The sequence below is a fragment of the Lagenorhynchus albirostris genome, chromosome 14 (genome assembly GCF_949774975.1).
Source record: "Lagenorhynchus albirostris chromosome 14, mLagAlb1.1, whole genome shotgun sequence".
NCBI lineage: Eukaryota > Metazoa > Chordata > Mammalia > Artiodactyla > Delphinidae > Lagenorhynchus > Lagenorhynchus albirostris.
The window spans coordinates 27,419,349-27,439,005 of record NC_083108.1 but is presented as its reverse complement, the minus strand read 5'-3'; the positions used below and the strand labels follow the sequence as shown (position 1 = coordinate 27,439,005).

General features: G+C 42.6%; 1 protein-coding gene across 1 annotated transcript in view; it reads right to left on the bottom strand.

The window, feature by feature from the left end:
• Nucleotides 1–2,680: 2,680 nt before the first annotated feature.
• Nucleotides 2,681–19,657, bottom strand: part of EPG5 (ectopic P-granules 5 autophagy tethering factor) — a 127,338-nt gene continuing 110,361 nt past the window's right edge. The window contains exons 37-44 of the mRNA XM_060120785.1: nt 18,265–18,450; nt 17,433–17,642; nt 16,610–16,754; nt 10,937–11,179; nt 9,398–9,614; nt 8,673–8,888; nt 6,844–6,958; nt 2,681–4,421 (exon numbers count right to left, since the gene is read on the bottom strand). Of these exons, the coding sequence (XP_059976768.1) occupies nt 4,239–4,421; nt 6,844–6,958; nt 8,673–8,888; nt 9,398–9,614; nt 10,937–11,179; nt 16,610–16,754; nt 17,433–17,642; nt 18,265–18,450 (1,515 nt within the window). The 3' untranslated portion in view covers nt 2,681–4,238. The remainder of the gene's footprint in view (nt 4,422–6,843; nt 6,959–8,672; nt 8,889–9,397; nt 9,615–10,936; nt 11,180–16,609; nt 16,755–17,432; nt 17,643–18,264; nt 18,451–19,657) is intronic.

The window sequence follows — 19,657 nt, the reverse complement described above, 5'->3', positions numbered from 1 at the left end:
TCTATAGGACACATGATGCCTCTATAATGTGAGAGGGTCACCACAGACCAGGATCATCACAGACCAGGACAAGGTCAGTGTTAGTGCCTGGCTGGATGCCAAGAACTTTACCCAGCACAACCCAGATGCAAATGGAAGATGACAGGAGGGAACTTTTTTTTTTAAAGCATCATGCTTATTTGCAGCATCGTACTCTCCACTTTGCTTAATAAGACAAAGTTAACTAAGCAGAAAATTTTTCAGCTCTAAATAAAATTTTACTAGCTCAGAATAAGGAGTAAAGTTGGTCCAAAATGCAGAGCAGACAGTTTTGAAGGATAAGTGCAAAGTGCCTTATTGTTAGACCTGCGACTGATGATAAACCGAGCTCTGGAGCTTGACTCACCACTGATTGAATGTGCCAACCAGAGGGCACAGCTGCTGAGAGCTGATGCTGCCCACATGTCCAGGGGAGCAAGCTTTGCTGCGTGACCCACACTAGCGTGGCCAACCCCCAAAGCAGAGGCCAGGCTGAGGGCACACGACCTAAGGAGGCACACTCTCTCGGAGCCAGCAGGCAAGTACCACCTTATATGTGTGCCCTGGGTGCCTCATTTGTTCTACCCAAGTCCTGACCCTACTGTTTCTGGGCATGGCCCTCTTCTAATAACGTGGGCTAATTTGGGCAGTTTTCCCAAAGGGCAGCCCTGGCAGACATCATGGGGGCAAAGGACTAACTAAAGGCACTAGGCATTTCGTTTGACAAAGGCTGAGGGCTGGGCGGATGGGCAGGGTCAGAGGTGTGATGAGGTATGAAAATTTCCAAAGGTCTGAAGGTCTGTCAGGAGGGGGCAGGAGAACAGCTCCAGCAGAACTATGGCCAGCGTTACCAGGAAGCCAGTTTTAGCCCAGTATAAAGCAGAACTACAACCAAGCTCACCAATGGCCACTTGGGCTTGTCCATGAGGAGCGGAACTAGCAGCCACAGGAAAGGGCAGAGGAGAGGCTGGAGGATCAGGGCTGGGATCCCTGCTGAGTGGGAGATGGGACCAGATGAGCTTTAATGCCTCTACTGACTTCAAAAGTCATGATTCTATAACATCTGCTTCGTGCTCCAGAAATTATTCATTTCAGGTTTAAAAATCCAATAGAGGGACTTCCCTGGCGGCGCAATGGTTAAGAATCCGCCTGCCAATGCAGGGGACACAGGTTCGAGCCCTGGCCCAGGAAGATCCCACATGCCGCGGAGCAACTAAGCCCATGAGCCACAACTACTGAGCCTGTGCTCTAGAGACCGTGTGCCGCAACTATTGAGCCCGTGCTCCGCAACAAGAGAAGCCTCCGCAGTGAGAAGGCCACGCACCGCGACGAAGAGTAGCCCCCATTCGCCACAACCAGAGAAAGATCGTGCGTGCCAACGAAGACCCAACGCAGCCAAAAATTAATTAATTAATTAAGTTTAAAAAATCCAGTAGAAAACTGTGTCTCACCTTCACTCGAAAGGAAGAAAGGGCATGGACACTCTCACTTGCACAACGTGGATACACTGACTGGGAGGAAGGGGGTTGGCACTTGGTTAAAGAGAGGGTGGGCTGCTCAGGGGTTTTCATTTTCTGGACCAGCTTCCCCCACCTCGAAGAACTGAGAGACTCAGGCAACCTCGAGGAGGCAGACGTGACTGTGTCAACAGGCTGATCGTGAAACCACCAGCGACTCGTGCCAGGAGCTTCAGGAACATGGAGGGTGGGCCCTGGCCCCATTAGGCTGGGCAGACGCATCAGCAGAACCTCCCTCCCTGGCATCTGTGCCTGCAGCTTTCTGCAGAGTTAGGAAGGGGAGCCAGGAGATCAGGGGGTCGAGTGTGCCTCTCTGGCCCATCCTGTGTGAACTGCAGAAAGAAGAGTGGAGAAGAGAAGAGGTGCTTTTCATCAAGCCCAGGAAGCTGCTCTGCATCCCCATCTGAACCGGAAGCCACTGCTGGCCACGTATGGGGAAAGTCTGCACTAGTGCACCTTCAACGAAGCTCCAGCACATAGGTGCCTTGGTCTTACTGACCCAGGTATCAACATGCAGCACTGCTAACTGTCTCTGAAACATGCCCTGCGCTCTCTGGAGGTGACTATTTTGCCAACAAAAGCTCATTATTCCTGAAAGCCAGTGGGCAGACCGGTCTATTCTTTCCCAGGAGGCTACAGCAACATTGCCACCTTCTCAACTATCTTAGTGTCGTTAAAGCAATTTCTTAGCCCAGAGCCTCTCATAGGAACCTATGTGGTGAGTCAACCTTCCACTGTTAAGTGTGAGAGGAAGTACTTTTACCAACCATCTCTGATGATCAAGTTACAGTGTCAAAAAAAAACAGATGACATCAGGCATAAAAAAATCTGCATCAACTTTAACAACTGAAATACTTTACAAGGTAGTGTGATATCCCTAAAAATCGGATTCTTACCAGCTACAACCAAAGATTGATTTATTTTTTATAATTTTTACAGAGCAAATACATTATAAATATTATAAACCTTCAAAAATTAAGATTAAACAGAATTTTCTTTAAATGTATGTACTGTCACTCAAAAATTTCATTCTAGGATACCAATAATTACATCCTCCTCAAAGAAAACAGCACACAGAATATTTCCTGTCATAAAATCTTTGTTGCCAAATCAGCCATGGAACTGTCCACAGCTTCTAAAACGTGTTAACAAGGAAAGCTCTGAGATGCATCCCTCAGAGATGGACACTTAGTGGCCTACAGAACTTGAAGGCTAACAGGGATGATCTTTACCAGAGCATTTCCGTGGGACAGAACTGTTCTGTCCAACTAAAAAGATTCAAAATAAAGAACAGCTCCTACACACTTCCAAATGTTGGGGGAAGCACCGCAAAACGATATTTGGAAAGAGATTATCACTCAGTTAATCTATACCCCAAATCCCCCTGCTAAAAGCTCTCAGTGACTAAGACATTTTTATGTAAATAGCCTCGGGCTATAGATAGCCTGCGAGCAAAAGACACCTTAGGCCAGCTGGACAAACAAATCAATTTTGAGCCAACAGAATTATGAATATGATGACAGAAGTCAAGGTGCGAATTCCAGGGGGTAGGGGGGACATGACAAGAGCAAGCAGATGGCAGCAAAACACGGCAACACTGCAGACAGGCTTTGGTAAAGAACAAACTGTTAACAACAGAAGGCACGTGACGATTAAAAAAAAGCCAAATTTCAGTCAAGTCTCCTGACCTGACCCAGTTTCCACCGACCAGTGTTTCAGCAGGTTTGCTAGCTTCATTTGAGTTTAAATCTGGAGTGATAAAGCAAGCAGGAAACAGACAGTCAAGTTCTCTGTCTCTGTCTCTCAACAGCAGGACCTTCAGATATCAAACTTGCTGTCTGGAAAGAGCTGCAAATTTACATGTCTACAGGGGCCAAATAAGACGTGAATGAAGGAGCGGGCTGGGGTATGACCAAAGGGAACGTATGTCTACAGTGCACTGGAGAGAGGAAGCCCTGTCTACACTCTCAGCCATGGAGATCAAACAAAACACATCTGTGCACGACATGCTCCCCACAGACCACCAGCATGCGCCCCCAATGTAGACAAATGGCTCCTTCTCTATGAGGACACACGGCTGGATGGAAATGGACTTGTCACCATCTCTACTGTCCACTATAATCAGGATCAAGTGGTCACATTTTACACAACGACTCACTTTGATTCAGCATTCTTATCTCCCTTCTGAGAGAAAAATATAATAATTTAAGCTGGTATATTTCCCCACATTTGAGAAATGCAGAAATTTTCAAAGCTTTTTTACTTTGAAGGAACACAATTGGGATTCAAAAGTGAGGGTTCAACCCGATTCCCAAAGTAGTTATATCTGGCACAGGAGTCTTGACATTTAAATGAAACAGGAAAAGACAGAAGTGGAGACATACGAAAGCACCCCACCTGGGGTCTCATGAGATGACTGGATATTCGGCAACTGAGAGTGGCTCTCTACCCAAGGAGAGCTCCGTAAGTTCTCTTGTTGGATGAACATAAAAATTACAAAGTCCCTGGAACATTTTAAGAGCTAAGGAAACACACACATACACATGTGCACATGCACAACAATTATCTAGTGCCCACCAACTTGCATCTCAGTCAACTAATTCATTGGCCAAACTGCAGTGAAATTGAGCAAAGTTATTTGTGCAACAGCAAAGTTAAATGTAAACATAAACAGCAACAGGTTTATCAAGAGCCTCAGTGTTACTATCGTATGTTGTCCAAATAATGCACTTCTGGATAGAGACAGTTCACAAGAAGAGCCAGGAAGCTTTTCCCATCTTGGAGGCAATGGCCAGGATGCTTTATAAATTGTGCGGCTTGCAATATCTGATCCTGGTATTCAATGTACTGCTTACTTGACGTCAAGGATTCAAGAGCATTCAGAGCCTAAAAGACATGGAAGGCAAGAGGGTTAACCACGTGGATGCATATAACATGATTCCCGCAGGTGTAGCACACCTGCCGACGTCATCAGGTGCAACTGTGAGCCTCCAGGGAAGCTACAGAACTGGAACTAGAGGTCTCAAAGGCAGGCACTGATCAACCACAATTAGAAGGAGGCCGGCAACCCAAGCCTCTCTGGCGTCTGCCGCCTTCCACATCCAGCCTTCCCTCTTCCTGGCCTGTGCTGTTTCCCAACCCCTCCCCGCAGAGAGCCACTGCTGCAGCCAGGCTGTCTTCCTGCTTTGTCCTCCTTGCCCCAGTGCCAGCACTGCAGCCCTCCCCGCCAGATCATCTACTGCCTCTCTTCCTGGAGACTCAACCGGAAACCACGGGCATCAGCTTTAATTTGCAGTTGGGGTTGTTCTCAGATTACAAAGTAATGTCGTACTAAACCGTGTAACTAGAAATTCAGAAGGAACCAGTGGCTAAGTGCTGCCGAGGGTGAATGATAAGGTTGTTCTATCAGCCAACAAACACAACGGACAGATCAAGTTCCTCTGGCTTCCGCCCAACAGAATTGACATATTCCCATGCTTCTCTTCGGGAATAAAGAAAGAAAAACATTCTTTACTTCCATAACTTTAATTTTTCCTCCCTTCATACTGAGAGAAGAGAAGAGAAAAAGACTGTATTTAGAGAAAACAAACAAAAAATCAGAACAACGGTTCTTGGCGGGTAGGGAGTTTTGTTTTCCAGCTATACGAGCTCACCCACCCCTAGCATTCTGAGTGTGAACTGTGAAGTGTCTCTCTCATTTACGGGGACCACTGCACTAGAGGATATAGATTAAAAGATGGAATTTGCTTGGCTCAGTATATAAGGAGGGAGAAGATTTTTTGAGGATGGTAAATGAACAGGCAGCTTAGAAATAAATTACCAAGTGGTTTAAGACAGAAGTTTTGGGGTTGAAAATCAACAATGGAAGGGATTTTGGTACCAAGCTAACTGCTGTATGAGCGGAGTTAATCTAAGAACAAGAATCAGTGGGAACAGGCACTCCCACTAACCATAGCGTCCATATGTCTCTCTCTTCCTCTCTCTCCCCTTTCTTTTTTAAAAAGAACAGTCTACTTTGACAGTTTGCCTAAGAATAATCATTTTATACAAAGTTGACTTCTTTCCAGTCTGAAAACCCTGATGACAAGTATGTCATCACTTAAGTCTAAATGAAGGCCGGCAAAGGCTGGCAAGGACTGGGCAACCTGCTGGCCGCAGCTAAAGCAAAGCTATGCTCCAGGTGCTGGCGGGCACAGGAGAGCAGACTTCTCAAATGCAGACTGAAATGCATGGCACTGACTTCACAACCGCCCCCTGGGACACTCATCTGCCCACTTGTGACAGCTCTTATACAACATTAGGGATGCAAATGGTGGCTGTCTAATCAGCCGGTGACAAGTATCGGGTACTGTAAAAACCAAGATGCCTGTGAAGAACCTGCTGATTTTTTTGCTACATCTTTGCTCTTAATACCAAGATATCACACTGTACATGGCTGGCTCAGACATGACAATGCCGCAAAAGACAAGAGCTGAGGGGTCTAAGCATTTACCGTGTACAGAGACAGTACTGCAGAGCAACAACAGCGTGACACTGGACCCGGACAGGCCCAGTGAATCCCAGCCCCAGCCCTCAGGGGCTGTGTGATTTGGGACAAATTACTTAGTCTCCTTCTGTCTCCATTTCCTCATCCACAAAACCAGGATAATAAAAGTTCGTATTGTATAGGGTTGTTATGAGAATTAGAAGAGTTAAAATTTTAACTCGTTAACATCAGTAAGCACTCAAGAATGCCAGCCATCGTTTTATATTATAAACCTTTGTACCTGGCCAGCCTGTTTATGGGTGAAAATAGTTATGGGGATGGGGGACCACTGCCATGTAGCCTTCCATATTTTTAGAACAAACTATTTTTCACAGCTACCATTTTGTCCATGTCAGCCAACACTGGTCCACCCCCAGACTCACAAAACAGAACCACCGCCTGGGCTCCAAGTTAAAGCCCAGCTAACCTCTATCGGTCTCAACTGTAGTCTCATCTTCTGTGCCTGTCCCCAGCCCCAGCTTGTGACGGGTCAGCACACAGTCATGTCATCAGAGCCAAATTCGATCCTAGACTGGCTTGCCCATGGCCTTGCTACTTCTACAAGGGTAGTAATAGGGCTCTGGGCAAGTTCCTACAAAAACTGGTTGACAATCCGAGGCAGATACACACGTTAACCATTTTCCAGTTAGTAGAGCCCGCCAGACAGTATGCTGTGCTGCTGCCGATCATCATCACCAGGTCATCACGTGTAAAGACTACAGGTACCACCTCCCTCCTCCTGTGGAAAACTTCTAGCCCTTAACCACAAAGCTTTTCACTGACCTGCTGAGCTTTCAGGGTCAGATGTAATTCAGAGCTCGGCTTCAAACGGATCTGATCCTTGGCGGGAACCTGAACTGAAAGAAAGGCAGCCATGCCTCGGGCAGCCACTCGGAACCTTAAGTGTTAGGGAGGGATTAGAAGAAGTAAATGACTATTAAAGTAAGCATTTTAAAATAAATACCATATTTTCTATTAAAAAATAAGATGAACACATCTCCAGACCTACTGTGGTTGTTAGCCTCTTCAGGAAAACTGTAAATATGATCAAGGAGTCTTTATCTGCCCTTCCATTATCACCACCCAAACAATGAAAACATAATTCAGTCTCAGGAATGAAAGTGTTGGCAAAGATACAGAATAACTGGAACTCATCAGCCACGGCTGGTGGGAATGTTAAAAATGGTGCAGGTGCTATGGAGAACAGTTTGGCAGCTCCTCAAGAAGTTAAATATAGAGTAACCATGTGACCCAACAATTCCAAAAGAACCGAAAACAGGTGTTCTAACAAAAACTCGTAAATAACTTTCACAGCAGCACTATTCACAATAGCCAAAGAGTGGATACAACCCAAATGTCTATCAACTGATGAATGGAAAAACAAAATGTGGTGTGTCCATACAACGGAATATTATTCAATCATAAGAAGGAAATAAGTACCAGTGCATGCTAAAATATGGATGAGCCTTGAAACTTTATGGGAAGTGAAAGAAGCCAGACACAAGAGGCCACGTATTACATGACTCCATTTATAAGAGATGCCCAGAACAGGATATACATAAAGTCAGGAATCCATCAGTGGTTGCCAGAGACTTGGGGAAGAGGGGAATAGGGAGTGACTGCCTAGTAGCTTAGTAGCTATTTCCTTTTGGGATGAAGAAAATGTTCTGGAACAAAATAGTGGTGATGGTTGCACCAACATTGTGAATGTACTAAATGCCACTGAACTGTACATTTTATCATTTTTTTTTCTGGCCACACCGCGCGGCATGCGGGATCTTAGTTCCCTGACTAGGGAACGAACCCACGCCCCCTGCAGTGCAAGCACGGTGTCTTAACCACTGGACTGCCAGGAAAGTCCCTGAATTGTATAATTTAAAAGGGTTAATTAGCATGATAATTTTATGTGACGTGTATTTTACAATTTAAGTGAATCAAATCACACAGTCCTGCTAAATTCTACCACAAACAAAGGAGTATGATGTTAACTGGTTTGGATTGGGTGGCTCCCAAAGCTGCAGCAGGCTATTCCATAAGAATGCTGACATCAGAACAGTAAGAATTCCTTTCAAACCAGATAAGGCCTTTAAAAGAAAACCATGATGCAAATAGTCTTAGGAGATAAACTGGGGCTAGTAGCAAATTCTTTCACACCTTGGAATTTTTAGCGACAAAAACCTGAATGTATTTCTCATTACTTATCCCTCTAATCAGTTAACTTCTACTGCTAGACCGAGTCCCTCATGGGACCTGGGTTTCCCTGACAAAGTGCTGGCAGTGAAGCAGCTGACCGGGGTATTTTAACCTAACCTTGCACACCGTCACTGGCTCAAAGACAAAAAGCAATGTGTAGTGTGGTCAGGTTACCAAGTCAAAATACAATGAGACACTGCTAAAAAAATTCTTTGAACATAAAAGTTGTTTTAAAACGGAAAAAATAAACACCCTTTTTAAAATGTAAAGATGTAATCAGGCTCTGATTGTTTTCTTCTTAATCACTGGGAGGACCCTAGCTCAGCTCCTAAATAGAAAATCTACCAAGTATCGCACCCCCTAGGTATGTGCAGGTGTCTGTGGCCCGTTTAGAAAAGCAAGAGCAGGTGCTTCCTCACCTGTTAGACAAAGGCGACTTCCGGCCCAGCCCAATTGCCCTGAGAATCCCTGAACTGAGCCTCTCCTCGGCCAGCAGGCTCTGACGGGCCTGAAGCATGAGCAAAATTCGAATGACAGACTCCGTCAAGACCGGGTCATTCTGCTCGGTCTGAACCAGGGACAGCTGCAGGACTTGGTGCCACCACAAAAACAGCTTTGCTTCTTCCTGCATAGAGCTGGGGGCGGAGAGGGGGTTGGAAAACCAAATTCAGAGTAGATTCTTTCCACTCTCATTTAACTGAAAGTCCACACATGAGTTTTAAGTGTAAGGGACATTTAGTACTTTAAAAGCTTAGGCTGACAGGTAATGCTGTTAATAAAGTATTTGGACAATAAAGGAACAGCTGACATTTATTGCCCCTTCTACATGCCAGACAGCATATATGAGCTCGACGTCCTTTCACTTAATCAAGTGAGCTAAACGTTGTTGCCCCTACTTAACGGATATGGAAGCTAAAGGTGGTGCTTCAAAATACCTGTCTTAGGAAATAAAACGCCTGCTCAGAAAATCGGCCCATGCAAGGAAAATCTTTCTAAAATAGGTGTCACTGTACCTCATAGCCTTGTTTGTTTCTTATGTGTCACTTGGGTCTGTGCACTTAAGTGGACATTAACTTAAACCCAAATTCAAGCTATCCCAATCCCATGGGTCGGTCGGCTGTAGGCAACCGGAGGGCCAATATACCTTGGATACACCTGTTCCAACCACTGGCTTAAGAGAAGCAGCACTTTCATCTCGTTCCTTAGCGTCTGCTCACTATTTAGACACTGAAGCAAGTAGACATAGAGAGTCAAGTAGCTGCCGAGGGACAGGCACTCCTGCAGAAACTCTTCAATGGTGAGCTCGGGAACTTGAAGGGACACCAGAATGGGGCCCCAGCCTAAATTCTGATTGAGGGAGCCTAAGAAAAGAACACCAAGAGGTAGAGAAAGGTAAGAGCAAGAATCAAACTATTTAACTACTCTAATGAACCTTTTCACTTTAAAAGCTTCAGTTCGAGAAAACACCACTCACATTGACCCTGGAGGGCCTGACAATGCCTCATGGCTTGGACTGGAAGCCCTCACTCTAAATGCCTTTGTCCTGGCTGCCAGTGCAGAGGGTATCATGAAGTCAGGTATCATGGCTGCATTTTCATAAATCACCTCTTTCACCATATTATGATCATTAAAATCTCATGTAGACACCGCCTCTCCCAGTTATCTAAGAGTTTTAACTTTACCTAATACCATTTTTAAGTATGTTATGAATACTTATGCTTTTCCGAGGGGTATTATTATTACTCTATCCTTCATAAGCATTTTTTAATTATCAAAGTTTAGTTTGACTCGTATCTTGACAGAAATTCTTGAAAATCTTTCACAAATTGAAAAAACAAATTTGATTTTAGCAACAAACAGTAAATAACTTTGGAGCAAGAGTGTTATCCTAATGGTTCTCAATTCTTTGGGGGGAATGGGAGCAGGGTGACATGGTGACACACATAGCACGTTCCACAGGGGGACATGGGAACATGGATTATTCACGTGTTGTCAAGAAAGGGCATGGGCAGGTTGCAGGCACTTCCTAGCATTCTCACTCCAGTACCCTTTGTTCTCCCCTATTGTGTGCACGATGATGTATATCTGGGTAACAGAGTCGAGAAGTACTGCTCTGAGCAATTCTTTTTAACCAGATCAGGCTGTTTCCAGAATCTGAGAATTTAGAGGTAGGAAATAAGAAGACAAAGCGGGAGTGGGGGGCGGGAGGGGAGGTGGGAAGAGAACTCCATAATAGTTTAAAACACATGACAAAATGCAATAAGAGGACATATGAAAAACTTTAACAAGTGACAAAATAGAGAAAATTAATACAGTGGATCATTATTATAAAGATTCTGGTATATAGCATTTGTTTTTAGGACTATGACTAGGCCTATGACATAAACAATTTGCCTGCCATAAAAGGATTGGTCTGACACTCCAAAACCCACATAAAATGAATTAGAGGTTCCCTCCCTTGAAACATGATAGTACCAACATGGGCCAAAATTTCTCATGCTAACTGCACATCTTTATGAAGAAAACAAACTATATTCTGAAACATCAACAACATTTACAGAGATATTAGAACAGTACAATCCCTCAACAGGAAGGGTCTGGAAAGGTATCTCCTTCAGACAAAGCTTTAATCTTCCTTGGAAAAGATGGGTCTACTGAGAGCCTGACATGACGGTCCTCTTACCCTCTTTGAAGTAAGCAGTGATGCAGGCTTCCGTCGTCTCGGCCATGTGGCGGACGGAAGCCAGGCTCTGGCAGGCGGCTGTTAACAGGGGCAGAACCACCAGCCCATGCACTTTCTGCCCAATCCAGGTCTGGATACTGCCTCGGAGGAACTCTGCTGTTGGGATAGTTGCATTGTTCATCATCATTAGGACTTCCATAAAGAGGCTGCTGAGGGCCATGTGGCGGGTCTGGCTGTCCAGATCTGAAGGGGAACAAAGCCAACACGTTTGCAAAAGGCTGCTGGTATGACGATGTGAATGTGATAAAGGGAACAATGGTGCTTCAAACTAGCTACTCTCCAGGGGCCAGAAGGAAAATCCTTCTGTGTTTAGCTTTTAAGGATAGGATGTGGCACATACATACTTTGTAAGAGCAAAGCAGGAACTACTGCGAGATCCCTGGTTACAGCGTGTGACCAAGTGATACTTTAATAAATAGACAAAATACATAGATCTCAGGAGTCATTTGGTAAACTAATTAGAAACAGTACCTCCACCCCTACCAATGCCAAAGTTGTAAATAATTCTAGAATGATTTACACACAATGAAGGTTATTATTTAAAACTAAATATAAAAGTAAGGAAAGGAAAAACCTTTTTACAGACTCCTAACAGCAGCTCTTTTATTTCTTTGTTTTTTAAATAAGAAAAATGGACAGACTGGGTCTTTCCAAAATATTAAAAGGTGAAAAAAAGAATACAACACAAGAAAAAGAGCAAATTCATTTTAAAAGAGAACTGCAAATAAAGTGACTGAGGTAGATTCCTTCTTCACATCCAAGAACAGAAAATATTTTTCACTGAGGGTGTGTTGAGGTAACTATTCATCAGGCATAATTTTTGAATTGTACACTTTATTTTTATTTGTGTTTTCTTTTCTGGCTGTGCCGTGCAGCTTGCGGGATTTTAGTTTCCCGACCAGGGATTGAACCCGCGGCCCTCGGCAGTCAAACTGCAGGGCCTTAGCCACTGGACAGCCAGGGAATTCCCTTCATCAGGCATAATTTTTGCCAACTATTTCTAATTCTCCTTGAGTTGGGTTCATTGTTTTAAGGGAATAGAATTGTGGCTTTCTCACCTCAAGGCTTTGGTATTTATGTCAACGCGAGTGGGGAGGTCTTATCACACCCATCAAACCAAATTCACCCACTTGCACAGTGTACAATAAACCCTAACTTAATGTTATCATAAGATATACTGATTATCAAGCAAGGAATTTTTAAAGCACTATATGTGTGTGAATCTACTTTTTTATGTATAAATATTCTTGGTAATAAAGGCCTTATCTCTGAATTCCAGGTGAATAAATTTTTTTTCTGATTTTTAAAAAAATTTTATTTTGTTATTGAAGTACAGTTGATTTACAATGTTGTGTTAATTACTGCTATACAGCAAAGTAACTCAGTTATACATATATACATATATACTTTTTTTCATATTCTTTTCCATTATGGTTTGCCACGGGATATTGAATTTAGTTCCCTGTACTATAGAGTAGGACCTTGTTGTTTATCCATTCTATATATAACAGTTTGCATCTGTGAATAGTGATTTTAATCTATCTTTTAGTTATGATTCATGGGAACAAAAAATGATTGCAATAAGCCTCCTAATAGAGCGCAGCCTCTCCCCTTCCCATTCATCATCAACACAGCCAACAAATGTTGTTCTTAAAAACCAGAACTGATCCCATCACTCTTCTGATTAAGATCTTTCTAGAACGCCCTTCACTCCTTTGCCTGGCTATATTATTCAATCTTCATGGCCCAGTACATATGACCAACTCTAAATCAATTTCTCCAGTATTGCCTGCTAATTCTTCTTTCTTTTTTTTAACTAGTTTGCATATCCCAAGCCGAGGGATATGCAAACTAGTAGATGATGTCAAACATTTAAAAATGGTTGTACCAATTTACTCTGTGATCAGCAGGATATGAGAGTTAACACTGATCCACATCCTCACCAACATCTGGTACTGAAAACTTTTTAATTTTAGCTATTCTGGTGGATGTGATAGAGTATGCCATCAAGTTCTTAATTTGCATTTCCCTAAATATTAACAAGGTTTAGCATGTTTTCATATGTTTATTGGTTATTTGAATATTCTCTTTTGTAGAATGTCAATTTAAGGGTCTTGTTCATTTTTTTTACTGGATTGTCTTTTTCTTCCTTATTTTATCCAGTGTGACAATCTTAGTCATTCATAGTTAATGTAATTACTGATGTGAGTGGGTCTAAATCTACTATCTTACTATATGCTTCCAATTTCTCCCTCCAATTCTACATTCCTTTTTCTCTCTTCAATATTCTTTTAACATTTTCATAGTGGTTATCTTACAAATTACAACATGCATTCTTGATTTTTCAAAGTCTGATGTTAACTGGTTCCCAGACAATGCTAATTTCCTATTACCTTCCCTACTGTTACCATAACCCAACAACACATTACTATTACTGTTTTATAGAGTCAGATTTCATTTAGATTTTCCTATACATTTACCAGTTTCATTGTTCACCCTTAGTCTCCTCCTATTTATCTTCTCTTTATTATCTCTTTCTTTCTAAGCAGATTTTGGTTATATTTTGTGGTTCTTTTTATAATTTCTTAAGCTCAGTGTTTATCTAATTAATTTTCAGCTTTTAGAAATTTTAATATAAACATTTAAGGCCATGAAATTAAGTTTCACTTTAGCTGAATCCCCAAGTTTTGATGCTCTATTTTATTAATACAGTTCTAAATATTTTAAATTTCTGTTGTTATTGTTCCTTTGGTCATCAGTTATTTAAAAATTTGCTTCTTAATTTCCAATGTATAGTTTTTTCCCTCCTGGTTATATTTTGTTACTGATTTTTAAGTTCATTGCACTGTGGTTAGAATGTGTGGTCTATCTGATACCAGTCCTCTGGGATTGATTGAGATGTGCTTTAACCCTAGTAATGGGTCAAGTTTCTTAACTGTTCAATGTGAGACTGATATGGTGTGCATTCTGGACTTAACAAGGTATATTATTCTCTACATACTCATTACATCCAGCTGTGCTATTCAGACATCCTATGGTCTTACTGATTTTCTGTCTACCTGATCCATCAGTTACTGTGAGACATGGGTCAAAATCCCTCACTGTGAGCAAATTTGACATTTCTCTTCCTAGTTCTGTCAATTTTCACCTTATGCATTTTCTTCCTGGTGAATTGAACCTTGTATCAATTTCCAACGACTCTCTTCATTTTTAATAATGCTTTTTTCTTATTTATGTAAGTAATATGTGTTTTTTATGTATATATGTGTTTTTCATGCAACTTCAGGGCAGGAACACACACAAGAGATTGTCTGGCTTGGTAATGCTTTCTGCCTTACAGTCCTATCTGTCTCATACTGATATAGCTGTACCAGCTTTCTATTTTAATATCTAATGTGACTGCCTTGTAGAAAGCTTTCTATATCCTATGCTTTAGATATACTTCTTATAAACAGCTTAAAACTGGATGTTGGGGCTTCCCTTGTGGTGCAGTGGTTGGGACACCACCTGCCAGTGCAGGGGACACAGGTTCAAGCCCTGGACCGGGAGGATCCCACAGGCCACGGAGCAACTAAGCCCGTGTGCCACAACTAAAATAAAATTTTAAAAAATAAATACATAAAAAACTGGATGTTGTTGATTATTAATCCAGTCTGACAATCTTCATCTTTTAACCTGAGCATCAGTCCATTTACATTTACCGATATATTTAAATTTTATCTTTTTATTTTGGCTATTTTTCTTACCTTCTCCATGTTTCTTGCCTTCTTTGGATTGAACAAAATTTGGCCAATCCTTTTTTTTTTAAATTTAATTAATTAATTTATTTTTTGGCTGCAATGGGTCCTCATTGCTGTGTGCGGGCTTTCTCTAGTTGCGGAGAGCGGGGGCTACTCTTCATTGCGGTGCATGGGCTTCTCATTGTGGTGGCCTCTCTTGCTGCAGAGCATGGGCTCTAGGCGCGCAGGCTTCAGCAGTTGTGGCACGTGGGCTCAGTAGTTGTGGCTCGCAGGCTCTAGAGCAGAGGCTCACTAGTTGTGGCGCATGGGCTTAGCTGCTCCGTGGCATGTGGGATCTTCCTGGACCAAGGATCAAACCCGTGTCCCCTGCATTGGCAGACGGATTCTTAACCACTGTGCCACCAGGGAAGTCCTGGCCAATCCTTATCTCCTTCTACTAACTTAGAACTTACATATTTTATTTCTATTCTTTTGGTGAATTGCTTAGAATTTTTACCATTCATATTCTATGAAGACATAAATTTAATCAATCTCTTGACCCCCCTCAAACAATATTAAAACCTTAGAATGCTTTTAACTCAACCTCCTTCTTAACTTACATATATTTGTGGTCATATAATTTAATGTTAGCTTTTGCTTTTTAAACCCCTAAATGATGATTACTGTAGTTTTATACAGGCAGTTTTTGTTTATATTTACCCACATTTCACTACTTTCTCTGCTTACTTTTCCTTCTTGCAATTCAAGCCTTTCACTTGTGATCACTCTTCTTCTACCTAAAGAACATGCTTTATTTAGTACTTCCTTTAGTGATATCCACTGGGACAAACACGCTCAGGTTTCAAGGAAAACATCTTTATTTCACCCTCATCTTTGAAAGATGGTTCTTCTTAGTTTGCAATCCCAGGTTACAAGTCATCTCCTCACAGCACATTGAAGGTGTTATTCCACTATCTTACAGCTTCCTCTGTTGCCAATGAGAAGCCGGCTGTCCTTGTAAATGTTGAATGTTGTTCCTTTGACCCCGGTGCATCTGCACTTTCACTACAGTGTGTACAGGGGTGAATTTCTTTCTATCTACCTTGCTTGGGATTTGCTGGGTTTAATGAATCTAAGGATTGTTGTCTTCCTTTCTCAGGGCAGGTTCATTTCTAACTCATCCTTACCCTGAGTATGCCACCCTGTGTGGTAATGCACAGGAGGTCCTTTCAGGCTACCATCTTAGGCAGGCCCTGGGCTTTATCATCTCCCCTAATCTAAGGCGTGTCAGCAAAAGCCTTCAAGGTAAAAGCCAGCCTCAGTACTCCATCTACTTTTATGGGTTCCTCCTTTTACTTAGTTTCTGACTTCTGAGATTTTCTGCCACCTTGTCAATACGTTTAATTTTGGGTTTCTTAAAAACATTTTATCCAGCATCCTTAGTTGTTTTCGGCAGGAGAGGCAATCAGGATGTCCAGTCCACCAAACTGCTAGGAGCACAGGTTCTCATATGAAGTTTCTTTACAAGCCTACAGGTGATTCTGAAGTGCCCTCCCAGTTAGGAGCCAAAACATCCAGGAATGCTGCTCGATGGATGGTCTCTGGTTATCTCCTAATCACTATATCTAGTCACCTAACTTAGCCCTCAGTCCAGTTAACCTCTCACCAGCAACTGACAGTGTCTATGCCTCCTCAAGTTCTTACCATTCATGCCACCCCACCCTGGCCAGTGCTGAGATGACAAGTGTCCCTATGGTCCAGTCATCTCTCTGACCACTGCTTCTCTGCAAACAGGAATGACAGTGTCCCGACCATCTTCCTGATCTCAAGATGCCTTATACACAGCAGGAACTCATTTACTGAGTGAATACATGACTCCACCATAGTCACTTACCAGGTGGTTTAAAAACAATGATATCATCCAAGAGCTTACACATTTCCTGTTCAAGGACTGCTAACGTGATTTTTCCATTTTGTTCCAGGGAGCTGAGGAATTGTACCATCTGGTGAGTGAAGGCTCGGCATTTTGGAACTGCATCCTGACAATAAAAAAAGATCATTCAAATGAATCCGTGCATGCAGTGTTAACTGGATATTCCCTGGGAGCACAGCACTGCACTGGGAGAGGACAGAGCAGTGAGTCATATGAGGACAGACCCTGTGTTGGGGAAATAAAAATCTTTGGTAATACTTAGACCAGAACCCATGTTCTCCCAAATCCCAGTAGTAGTTTTTACTACATTAATAACAACATTAACTACACACTAAGTACTTGCCAGGAACTTTTCCAAAAACTTTTATGTTCATTTTCTGATCTAATCCTCACAACACTTTGAAGGCAAGGTATTATTATTTCCAATTCAGGTGAGAAAACCAAGGTCAGAATGGCAGTGAGTTGGGGATTTGAGTTTGTCAGACCTCAAACTCATGCTCATAACTTGCTGCCATTCTGCTGCCAATGACATTCAAATCAGTAAACCCACAGCTCACTGTCGGCCCTCAATCCTTTTCACCTCGTTAGCATGTGACACTGCTAGTAGGTAAAGGCTTACCAGAAGAAATAAACGAAACTGAAAGACCCAAGAGGCCAAAATGATATACATCCTCCAACTTTTTCTACTGAGCCATTCGCAGGATTCGAGACAGTCCTCAGTAGCACTTACACTACTACCAGCCCTAAAGAACACTCTGCCTTCTAAAGGACCCACTTAACTCACAAGATGTTTCTGGCTGTCAGTAGGAACGGAAAGACCTGCAGACACTTTTAGGAGCTTCACAATTAACTCAGCAGAAGATTCCTTTGCCAGGATGATGGATGGCTGGTAATGGCTGCTGAAATAACCTAGCACACTCTGATATGACACAACATCCACAAGATGCCACGAGAGTGAGCTTGTCTGTCCAAGGAGAGTAAGTAGAGGAGAATCCTAAAAATGAAACACACATTCCTTTAGTTCCAGAGCTCCCATTTTTTCCAGAAATATGCATCTCTCAAGTTAGGAGTACTCGTGAAAGTAATAACCAAAGTTTTGGCAAAACACATTAAGATTTATAAGTATTCAGAACCCAATTTTCAAAGGAACTCTATGATCTGGTGGTAGAACAAGCAATTAAGGAGATGTAAATTGAAATTGATTTTTATATTTGATGTGGTTCCCTTAGACTATGAACTATATAAGAAAATCAGACACCGGGCTTCCCTGGTGGCACAGTGGTTGAGAGTCCGCCTGCCGATGCAGGGGACACGGGTTCGTGCCCCGGTCCAGGAAGATCCCACATGCCGTGGAGCGGCTGGGCCCGTAAGCCATGGCCTCTGAGCCCGCGTGTCTGGAGCCTGTGCTCCACAACAGGAGAGGCCACAACAGTGAGAGGCCCGCGTACCGCAAAAAAAAAGAAAATCAGACACCTAGTTGAAGGCACATCCCGTATGCCATGCATATATTCACACTGAAAGAGGCACGAGGGAAACAACTTAAAAACCACAACTTCATACAGAGTGAGGATCTAGAAAGCCCTGCCAAGTCTTTATCACAGGCTCTCCAAACTTACTGTTTGATCCACCAGTTGATCTTCCTTTGCCAATAAAATCATCATGAAAAGGAGGCAGACAATCATGCTCCGGGTCTCTGGGTGGGGACTGGGATTCCAGGCATCAGAGAGCACACTGACCCAGTTGACTTCACAGAGGACAGACCCCAAAAACAAGAAGCAGCTCTTGGGGCTTCCTCGTTCCACCTAAAAGGAAACAATGTTTTTAGCTATATATCCTAAAAATGTATAGAAACCAATGTTTTCTAAATTATATATCTTTTAAATTATACTTTTTTCCCAGATTATAAAAATCATTCATAACCCTTCTGCCCTCAGAAATTTAGATTATAATATTTTTCCTTCCATGTTCAATGTATGGCACACCTTTCAGCTTGTTTGGAGTTCATTATTTATTCCACTAATTCTTTTTTTTTTTTTTTGATTTTGATTTTTGGCTGCGTTGGGTCTTTGTGGCTCCGTGCGGGCTTTCTCTAGTTGCGGTGAGTGGGGGCTACTCTTCGTCGCCGTGCATGGGCTTTTCATTGCGGTGTCTTCTCTTGTTGCAGAGCACGGGCTCTAGGCGCACAGGCTTCAGTAGTTGTGGCACGCAGGCTCAGTAGCTGTGGCTCGCGGGCTCTAGAACACTGGCTCGGTAGTTGTGGAGCATGGGCTTAGCTGCTCCGCAGCATGTGGGATCTTCCCAGACCAGGGATCCAACCTGTGTCCTGTGCATTGGCAGGCGATTCTTAACCACTGCACCACCAGGGAAGTCCCTATTCCACTAATTCTTAACAGGAAAGGAATGATCTTCCCTAGCTCCAGCCAGGGTGGCAAATCCCTGCCACAGTAAGTCACTGGTGCTCAGGGGAGCCTACCACAGTCCTCAGATGTGCTGGGCAAGACAAAGGTGATATATCTACTAGTCACTGGTTCCCAAAGCCGAGCGTGCATCAGAACCACCTGGAGGACTTGCGTGGGATGGGGGTTGGGGGGGTACCCATAGAATTTTTAATGCCCTGCATCTGGAGTAGGAACAGGAATTTGTCTTCCTAACAAGTTCCCAGGTGGTACTGATGTTGCTGGCCCTAGGACCATACTTTGAGACCTACTATATTAGCACATATAATTTTATATGGCCTTTTTTGTATAATGTTGTGTTATAAATATATCCCCATATCATTAGTCTTTATAATTTTTGATGACTACATAATGTTTAATTATCCCATTTAAAATATAGCGGGGATGGGGGGCAAATGTATTTTAAAGTATATAATCAATATCAAAGTTATCTCTTATAAGCCTATTTCAAGTCTGTTTAAAATAAAACATGGCTAGCTATAAATTTTTCCTTTAAAAAGAAGATTAAAAAGCTCAACTCCATTTATAAAATCGCAATCAGTGGAATTTGATG